The sequence below is a fragment of the Apteryx rowi genome, unplaced genomic scaffold (genome assembly GCF_003343035.1).
Source record: "Apteryx rowi isolate R43461 unplaced genomic scaffold, aptRow1 scaffold_193, whole genome shotgun sequence".
Classification (NCBI taxonomy): domain Eukaryota; kingdom Metazoa; phylum Chordata; class Aves; order Apterygiformes; family Apterygidae; genus Apteryx; species Apteryx rowi.
In genome coordinates this window covers 389,118-399,506 of record NW_020448230.1, presented here as the reverse complement: position 1 = coordinate 399,506, position 10,389 = coordinate 389,118, and the positions used below count along the sequence as shown (strand labels likewise).

At 37.8% G+C, this 10,389-nt stretch overlaps 1 protein-coding gene across 1 annotated transcript in view; it reads right to left on the bottom strand.

The window, feature by feature from the left end:
- Window positions 1–219: 219 nt before the first annotated feature.
- Window positions 220–10,389, bottom strand: part of KCNK1 (potassium two pore domain channel subfamily K member 1) — a 36,480-nt gene continuing 26,310 nt past the window's right edge. Inside the window, exons 2-3 of the mRNA XM_026062803.1 lie at window positions 6,105–6,500; window positions 220–3,133 (exon numbers count right to left, since the gene is read on the bottom strand). Of these exons, the coding sequence (XP_025918588.1) occupies window positions 2,874–3,133; window positions 6,105–6,500 (656 nt within the window). The 3' untranslated portion in view covers window positions 220–2,873. The remainder of the gene's footprint in view (window positions 3,134–6,104; window positions 6,501–10,389) is intronic.

Genomic DNA, 10,389 nt, shown 5'->3' with positions numbered 1-10,389 from the left:
ATTTTATACAAAGGTCCTTGCTGCACAATAATCTTTTTTCTTCTAATCTGGATTCTTGTTTTTACCATTCTGATCTTGTGTGTTGGTGTCACATGAAGATGTAAAACTGGTAGAATATGGAGCTTATCATCTTCATCAGTGCTACTGATAACTGGCAATGACAGTTTTTTATTAATTTCCTCAAATACTGGAGTAGTTATTTTATAAAGACAAGATAAATGTTATGCCACTATTATTTTATTTGCTATAATCAGTCAGCATCCAAAACAAAAACACACACACACTTTGGAATGCTTTTTCTATAGAAATAATCAATACAATATTAAGCTACCATCAATATCAAGATTGGGTAACACACTCTGGCATTAATGGTCCCTCCTTAAGTTGAGGAAGGGTAACTAAAGGATGCATAATCTTGCCAAATGCAAACATGATTTTGCACAGTATGCACAAACACACAATGCTAAAGAAAATACTCCCCACTTCATAGTGCAGGCAGCCAAAAGCTGAGTTTATTTAAGTTTAGAATAACAAATATTCACCTACATCACAGTATACTTAGTTTATCACTTCTGCTTTGAATTCTGTGCTTTCATTTCAAGTGTCTATATTTTGCAATTGTGTACACGCTGCAAAATTATCTTGGAATATCATTTAGCATCTGTGCATAATTGCATATCCATTTCTTTAGAGCTTAATGCTACACTGAAATTAAAAGAAGTCTTGAATTTTTAGGTATTGGAGACAATCAATAAAACTCCACTAAAAAAAACAGTATAAATGTTTCTTGTAGTACAGTGCTCTTAATCTTATGYCAATGTCACTTTAATGACATAGTTTTCAATTATTCCTCATATAAAGAGAAGTCTATGAAAAAAAATTATCTAAAATGCCATTCCTAAGTCAGTTAAACTCTGAGTTATGATATATGTACAGTATATAAATATACTTATGTATATATGTACATATATATTGGCTAACATTCATTATAAATAGAACTGTCTTAACTTAAGCAGTATAAAAATAGCCACTTTCCTGGGAACATGCAAACACAGTATGCTTTCACGTAATCTAGAACACCCAAAACAACCAAAACCTTTAGCTCTGGTTCTTACAAATATAAATTTTAATTGAAGACTTTTAGCTGATTTAACCATAAAGTATTTTTTTGAGTAGAGATATAAAGTCTGTTTGATGCTAGCTATAATTAAGCTCAAATACAGTACATTTTGGGTAATTTACTTTCAAGTATTTTTCCCACGTGAGCTAAATCTAGACACAATGCAATTTTTTGTTTTGCTTTTACACTAGAATATTGATGATCAGCTCTAAACACTAAAAGTCAAAGTACAGGCAACCTGGCATGCTTGCACTGCAGGGAAAAGGCTCTCCTCTACACTATTCATATGTGGGAGGCTGCCCTAATATGGCTATTTGTGCTCCAGATCCTTTGTCCATTGCAAAGCAATTAGCAAAATACTCATTTTGTAGATTCTTAAGGCCAGAAGAGAGTACTATGACCATCTAGTCTCACCTCCTGCTCACTGAAATTCACTGAGATCCCTGCGTTCAGCACAGTGACTGGTAGCTGGACTAAAATGCCTCTCTATTACAGCCAAAGAGATTCCATCTCCGGAAGTTGAGTGGGGTCTTGGCTTCTTAGTGACTTTTCCCAACGGGAAAAAATTTCGGTTCCATCTGAACCAAATGTGACATTTTTCCTTTTTTCTTGCCATATGAAAAACTGAAAAATTGTTTGTTTTGCCCCGAAACATTCTGTTCTCCTCCCAACGAAGTGCTCTGAGTACTTGTTAGAAAAGCAAAAGAAGACAAAGGGCTACCTACATTCATGAAGTTGACACTGCTTCTCCATTTAYCTAACAGCTCGGTGGAGAGCACACACTGGCCTGGACTGTGGAAGAAATTGGGCTGAGTCCTTCCTCTGCTGAACAGATTTCATCCCTCTCCCAGGATAATGCCTTAAGCAGGTGATTATGCTGAACATGGCATGTACTGAATTTCAGTTCTCTTGTTCATACTGTTCCACTTATTTAAATAAATTATTCCTATCCATTTCAGAGGAGAGGACTGAAATGCTGCTGTCTCCCTTCCCTAAAACCCTGTCTCATGCAGCACTTTGAGCTGGTCTTACTACCTCTGAGCTCACGGAAGTGTTTTACACAAAGTAAAACAGCATCAGCAAGAAGACTCGAGGCACACACTCTTCAAGCCGGCATTATTCTTGTGATCAGGGGACCTTTAAAAGAAACAGGAAATTTGAATGTAAATGCCCTGAGCAGAGGAGGAAACTGAACCTTGTTTTTTAATTCCTATTGTTTGCACTTGGATGTTACTGGGTAATAGAGGGATGATCTAGATACTTCCCTCCAGCAGGCTGGTAGATATTGCTCTAGACATGTTTTCCAGATGAAGATATTTGTTGTGTTTGGATTAAATCTGTGACTACTTGTGAGACAGAAGTGCATGTCACAATTTGCTATTTCACCCAGTTCCAAGACAGGGCATGCAACTAAATGAGTTCGACGTCAGTGAAGGCCTGCTCTCCTAAATATGTTGCATGAGGTTGCTTGTGYGAGCCCTTCTCTCTGGCACCTTTGAAAGCAGTACACCTAACTCCTTACTCTTCAAGCAAAATGGCCTAAAGTTCCCAGCCACATCCTACATTGTTTTTCCCTGTTCTCCCAGGGTGGCTCCCACAGTTTTTCTAAAAGTCCTTCCTATGTCGAAAGTGATGAATCCCTGTTAAAGTAGCACAGTCTTCCAGCTTTTATATTTTTGTAAAAGAAGAGGCAGTCTATTTCTTATGGTAAGTAGCATAAATGCACCAAAACAATGGTTTGGATGCCCCTGTATTAATTGTTTATAGAGCTGTCATTGGAGGTTGGGGACTGAGAAGTCACAAAAGGCTCATTTGCCTTCTGATCCTCCTTCATGGAGGTCGCTTGGTCTGAGATGGAAGAGAAGGAGAGCTGGTCATGTTCCATTATATGCACTTGGTCCTCTTCCTTGTCCTTCTTCACATAAAACAATTTCCTAAACTTTTTGAGCTCATGGAGTTCACAGAAAGTCTCGAGAACCACCAACATTGCGATAAGCCCCAGCAACAGATAACCTAGGAATGAAAAAAGTGCTTTAATTATTAGCAAATAAAGTGGGGATGAAACAGTTTTAAACCTGTAGCTCTKCCCACCCCTATCTTCTTTATGACCCAGTTTCAAAGTTTTGTAACTCACTTTGGACTGTCAAATCCTTTTTTGCCTTTTTCATTCTACAACCAACAAGGCCCCAGATAATTAAAAAAAAGGTAATGTTAGTGGGTTTAGTTCTGTTGCAACTGTACATGAGAAAAATATGTAATAGCATTCAATCAATCAGAATATTAGAATTTTATCACAGGTACTCTCTCTCATGTATTTATGAGCTTCATGATTATGTGCTCTTCAAAGTTTTTTTCCCCCCTTATTATTACTTCATGTTTCAAACAGAAGTAAAAATATGGCAGGTAAATATAGTTATTTGTTGTTTGTACCAGCTTAGCAGGACAAATCATTTATTTCATGAACGTTTTTGAAGTATTTTCATTTTAAATTATAGGAATAAAACTGACATTGTGAAATAAGTGGAAAAACAAAGAACCTAGAAACATGTACAAAAGCAGTAAAAACAAAATTCAGAATTACTGTAAAATTACTGCTGTGGTTTTTAAAAACCTGACAAAGTTTCTACTACATCTGATGAAACCTTGAAGATTATTTGCAAAATTTTACTAACAGTATATATACTATCCAATCGTGCTCATGTTACTTAAATAACATTAGTGATGACTTCAGTGATGTACTGACTCTGACTAGTTAGCTCTCATGGACTGTCACTTTTGGAAACCTAACTTTGCATGGTTACAGCTCACTATGTTCTTCTGTTTCCTCTCCAAACGCTTGTATCTAGAATTTCAAGGAAGGTGTTAAAATGAGCAATTCTTAATTTCTGTGTTATCATTAGGTCCCTGTGATTGATCCTTCAAATTAACAATAGGCACGACTACCTTAATATTTTATCATTTCACTGAGTAAATCAAGTAAAGCTGAGTGCATAATAAATCACACGAAGCTGAATGCATAATGAGTACAATATACTCTTCCAAAGACTGAGCATTAAATGTGCTGAAAGATCAACACAGATTAATTATTATAATCTGCATACGGATGCTTTGTTACCAAAAGGCATAAATATTTTACATGTAATTACAGATTATAGGTACTTCACTGACAATAACACTTCTCTGTCTTCCAGGAGCACCATCAAATCAATACTGCAATACCAGGTACTGATCTAAATCAACATTACAGCTAAAATTTATGAATTGTTTTTAAGCTTTACCTCATGAAATCAAATGGGAGCTATGCATTAGTCCAGGGAGGAAACGACAAAGCTATGCCAATTAAAAGGCATCTATAAATCTACACTAAGAATTTTGTAATTATTTCTGAAACGCGGTCCAGCTGATCACCACTTGATTTAGTAGGAGACTTGTATTTTTCCATTAATTCTTGAAAAGTCTATAGCACTCATTAAACATTTTCACATACAGATCTTGGTGAAATTCTTGGCCAGAACTTTTCTTGGAGAAAATACAGATTCAGAAAGAGTAAAACATTTTATACATACTGTTTCATTCCTTGAATTGTTCACATAAAACAAGAAAGAATAATCCACAGTTATCATTTTAAAATATTTAATTTCACACTTTTGAAATACATCACTGACTAAAAATTGCCTTTTTCTTTTAGATTTTCCTTCAATTTATTACTTAAATATTCCAAAGCTTGAAACTGAAATAAAAGTCTGTCTTTGTCCAAAAATGGAATCTTTGACTTTACAGTTAAAAGGAAAAAAAAATCAGAAGAGAGAAGGATTTGATCCACAATGCTCGCTTTTGCTTTTCATTTTTCAGAACTGCTAGAATTTTAAAAGGCCTTCATTATGCAAGGCTCTGTCGCTATTCACTTCATAATTTAGCATCCCCAAATTAACTCTGCAGATCAGCAGAGTAATAATTAAAAGCTACTGATGATGAGATAAACAAGCTTGGGAGAGGGGGGAAAATCTGCAATGAGGATGGGCCTGGCAAGAGGCTGAAGAGAAAGTGAAATGTTTTCCTGGCTAGTTGAAGGCACTGCTTCAACACATGCAAATTCAAGACATGAACTGTAATAGATAAAATGCAAAACCAAATTAACAGACATTTTGTCTAAATTAAGATTGCTGGATCATGTATAGGAGCACAGTATACTAGTCTAAGAAATGGACCTGGCAGGAGAGGTTTATTTTGGCCATTTAGATCTTTTAATCAGTATTTCTGAAGATCCAGAACTGCGCAGACTGAAGCCCTATCAGAAAAACTGTTATCGTCTCTGGAGAATATTGCACTCAGCATATTTATTCAGAATGTCAACACACAGCCAGTTTTTTTAGCTCTATTCTTTGATCAAATCACTGATCACTGTGCCTCTCTTCTGTGTCAACCATAATTAAACAGTTTTATTGTTTAAATTTAATGTACATAGCCTTGCTTTTTTACTATTCTCAGTTTACTTCTCTCTCTGACAGTTGGTATGTCCCAATGCCAGCCTCAGCTACCTTCTGTTACAATTGGAGTAAGAAACTCTGTTCTTCTGCCTCATTTCCCTTTGCTCCTTGATTCATCTCTGGCCACCTGTTGTCTCACCTTCATGAGATGACCTTAAGTCACACAGACCATCTTCTGGCTCTGTGATGCACTGTGAAATCTTAGTCCCTGACATGATCCTAAGCATTTTCATAATAACGACAGTAATACTGGTAATTTTTTTTTCATTATTAATAGGAGACCTGCCAGCTGTGATTTAGCACAAAGGGATTCTATTTTCAGCTTGTTCTTTCTTAACTAAGAAAACTGATCTTATTTAAAACTCTCCTCTTTGCACAGTTGGCTACAGTGCCCAGTTTGCTAGCAGGCAACTAGCAAAACCGCTGCAGTTGATGGAGGGAAAAGAAAAAGCCCAGAAAACTTTGATAGCATACATAAATGTCAGTTTGACACTTACACGTAATTCCAATTTTATACAGCTCTCGGAATTTTTGATTGTAGCCTTCTCCCGGCACATAGTCTCCAAGGCCAATGGTGCTCAGGGAAATGAAACAAAAGTAAAAAGATTCCAAAAAATTCCAGTCATCTTCCAGAACAGAGAATATTGCTGCTGGGATAAAGAAAAAGCACGAGACAGTGATGAACCCAAGGACCACGGCGTGGATAATTGCAACAACCTGCTTGGAGAAGCCCCAGCGAATGTGGAAATATAGTACAGGCCGCCTGGTGACATAAACAATGATGCGCTGCACCACTGCTGTCAGGAAAAGCAGTGTAAAAGGGATCCCGATAACTGAGTAGATGATGCAGAAGGCCTTTCCTCCATCAGATAAAGGCACTGTGTGTCCATAACCTGGAATAAAACAGAGGAAAGGCATGGAAAAAGCTTGAAATTGAAACTGAAATAGATATGTGCCAAAGCTGGGACTGCACGTACCAATTCAACACTGGTTGTATTTTGTGAGACAAAGAACCGCTCCATTATTGCTAGATCTAAACTCTGTTATTCTTGATAAATGCTATTCAAAGAAGGTCGCTTTTAACCAGGCATACAGCCAAATTATTGGTGCTAAACAAGTAAAAATCCAGAAGGATTTTTATACTTCAAAATTGTGAACATAATTGTATTAAACCTTATTTTGGAGGAGGTGGTAGTGCCTGGTCAGGAGCAGGGAACCTATGCCAGGAAATGTGTGTTCTACTCTAGGTTCTTCTGTCTTCCCTTTTGTTTAGATTTGCCACGTCATGCAACTTTTTCTTTTTCCTACTTTGTCAATTGGGACAATATATACTTCAGAAGGGTGTTCCTAGATCTACTTTGTAGTAAAACATTCTAAAAACTTTTATGAAAAGAATTTAAATTGCAAAGAAGTATTATGATTGGCATTCCACACTATACATTTCCATACTTCTACAAGGTGTTTAGGTGATAATCCACTGAAGATATTTAAAAGCAGAACAAACATTTCCAGAGTAAAAATCTCATATTTGCATTGCAACTAGACTTTCTGTCTAGTCATTTATGTATAACAAATATCAATACTTACGTATTAGAAATATCAATATAATCTATTTAGAGTATAGAAATGTATCCACTGTTGTACAGGCTGATCACGGCCAGCAATCTTTATTTCACAAAGGTGTACAATTACACTTGTATACAGTGCAAGCAGCTACGCTTCCAAAGCAACCTATGCCAGACAGCTTGGTTTTAAATGTAAATCACAGGCGCAGAAAAGAACAGTAAATGCAGCATAAACCAGGAATGCTTTCTTCTGTTTGCCAACCAACAAAATGAGTATTTTGTTTTCGCTGCAGCAAGGAAGAGGAAATCTTTTGAAATCTAGTTTGGGTAGTCACAGCTCTTGAGGTTTGCACTGCAAGCAAGCACAGACAAGCCCTACTAATTCTGCAGCCCCAAATCTGCTAGCTCACTCAGGTTATCTTAGTGTTGTACAATGAAGCATTTTCTAGAGCTGCTGCAGCTAGCTGTGCTGAGGAAGCTCACTCTGACCTAGGCCAGTCTGCCCAGCATGGCACTGGACCAGACAGCCCCTAAGCGCTTCCTGGGAACCCCCTGCCTGCTCCCTTGTGAAACCGGCTACTCAGCATGCCCTTTTAGGTTTTACATGAGCACAAAAGGTTTCCCCTCTAGATTAATGAATTTAATAGTAGAAATACTGACCTTTAAAGTTTTCCAGAAGGGTAAACAAAGCAAATGGTCTTTTTCCTTAAGATATATAGAGACATTTCTAGGTAATGAAGGACATGCCAAATGTCTTACCATTCCAACATACAAAGTCATGAGAATAGATCTGTGAGGTGTAGTTTCTCCATATTAGCTAACCTGACAGGAATCTTCAGTTGCATTTGAATTTTAATATTATGAATAATCTATCCAAGTTCAGTCTTTTGAACCTCAGAAAAATATTACAGGGGTATTTCTTTTAATGTGGAAAATTACCCAAATCCATTATATATCATTAAGGACTTTAAACACGCTAAATTGTCTAACAATTCCTATTTTGTGCTGTTTACAGCACCTGTCCCATTTTTGCCGCCATCTTCTATTCAGCTTTCAAAACAACTGAAAAACTAAGGATTATTTTAAGCACAAGGTGGGGAGGGGGGGAAGGGGGGAAAGTAATATATGGCTTTTTCATGCTCACCTTCTGTTTGTTATGTCCTTTTTGAGATGAGGGAACCAGAACTGCACTCAGAAATCTCAGGTGCAGCTGAATCATAAATTTATACTGTGGCAAAGACTATTTCTGATTTTGTTCTCCTGTCCATCGCTAATAACCCCTGACATCCAACTGGCTTTTCTGGCTACTGCTGAACATTGAGTTAACATTTTCTTGTAACTGTCTACCAGAACACCAGGATCTTGCTCTTGAGAGGCATCCATCAGTGCAGACCCCATCACTTCATATGTGAAATTAGGATTACTTTTGCTGTGCATCACTTCACATTTTATCTGTATTCACCTTAAAGTGCCACTTTATTGTCCAGTCAGACTGCAATTCTTCCATCATCCTTACTACCTTAAATAAATATAGTGTCTTTAAACTTTGTTACCTCACTGTTYATCCCCTTTTCCAGGTCATTTATGAATACGTTGAATAGCACAGCTCCCAACACAGGCCTCTGAGGAACAGCCCTTGTGACTTTCCTCTATTTCAAGAACTAACCATTTTCCCCTACTCTGTTTTCTACCTTTTTCTATCTTCTATCTATATAAGGACCCACACTGGTTGCTTAGCTCTCCAGCTCTAGGTTCAGAAGAGAAGATAGATCTGTGTCTTTGAGTTGATCATAGGGTGTCTATCACTGACTCATGTGACACATACATGGAAAAAGGCAACTGCAATACTACATCACATCAAGGCATCTTCAGTAAAGCAGAACTGGAGATGTATTAGTTGTACAAGACACAGATCGGTCCTCATCTGCAATAATCAATCTCATTTTGCATATCCAAGCTTAAGAATAAATTCACCCTGCAACGAGCACAGAGAAGAGTTACTGAAACTATCAGGGGATTAGAGACTGTTCTGTGAGAGGAAGATAAAAGTGGCTGGCTTCCTTGGCACAGCTGAATGAAGACTGAAAGGTGATATAGCATCTCCCTGTTAATGCATCAGAAGACAAGCACTACCAAGGGAGAAGTGTTTTAGACGAACAATACTGCCACGCAAACAAACAGCTTTGATGTAGCCATGAATAAATTTGTTCTAGAAGTTCAAAAAATGTTTCAAAACTTCAGAGTAGAGTTTTGGAACAGCCATCCAGTGTCAGTACTGGGGGAAGAACCCAGCCATGTTTAAGATGGAGCCTGATGAAGCTCGATAACTAATGATAACTAATGTGATGAGCAGAAATTGAGCTTGTAGACTCAAACTCCCTTGCAAGCTCCAGGTTCCTAAAATTACTGTATGCTTGCACTGCACAATTAATCCAAACTTTCAGTAATTTAAACCCAAATATCCATACCATATATGAAAAAACAAACAAACAAAACCGAAACAGGCTGATAGTGTTTTAAGTTCAAGCTCTGCTCTACCTCGGGTAGTAATCAGCTCATTTCTTARTAAGGATGGGCTCCAGTGCTGATACCTCTAACACTTTTCCCACAATCCTTTCTGAAGGACAGGCAGAATATTCCTCCAGGTACGACCCAGAGTGCACCCAGACTCAGAGGCAAGTATAGAATCAGAAAGACTGTACCACAGGGAAATTTGCAACTAGGTTGGGCTAAGTTGGATGCTCAAACCAGTCTGCCACTTAACCAGGCTAACCCTTACTGAAATTTTCCCAGTTCACAGAAGTAGTGGAGGTGCCTGAAGCAGGCACCACCTTCTAACATCTGTTCTGCTGTTCCAGTGAGGTTGCCACATCACATGAAGGTTAGCTGCAGGGACTGTGTACCTGCTCCTCAGCTGCTAACAGTTACAGGAAATGTAATAATACAGTGTGGCTGTTAGAACAGTGAGGAGAGAATATAGGCTCAGCTCAGCCAGCAGCAGTAAGAGGATGACATCTTCCAACAGCAGTGGAAAAGAGACCAGTGTTTGCTATTCAGGATCCAGAGCCACTGCTTGGGAACAATTCTTTTGACAAGCTTGAGCAAAAAGTCACAATTTATGAGACTATGGCAAGCAGTAAGGAAAAAGACCCATTTTTTTTCCCAGCAGGAAATTGCTTATGTGACTTCTCCTAACAAAGTCTATACATCTTAGCCC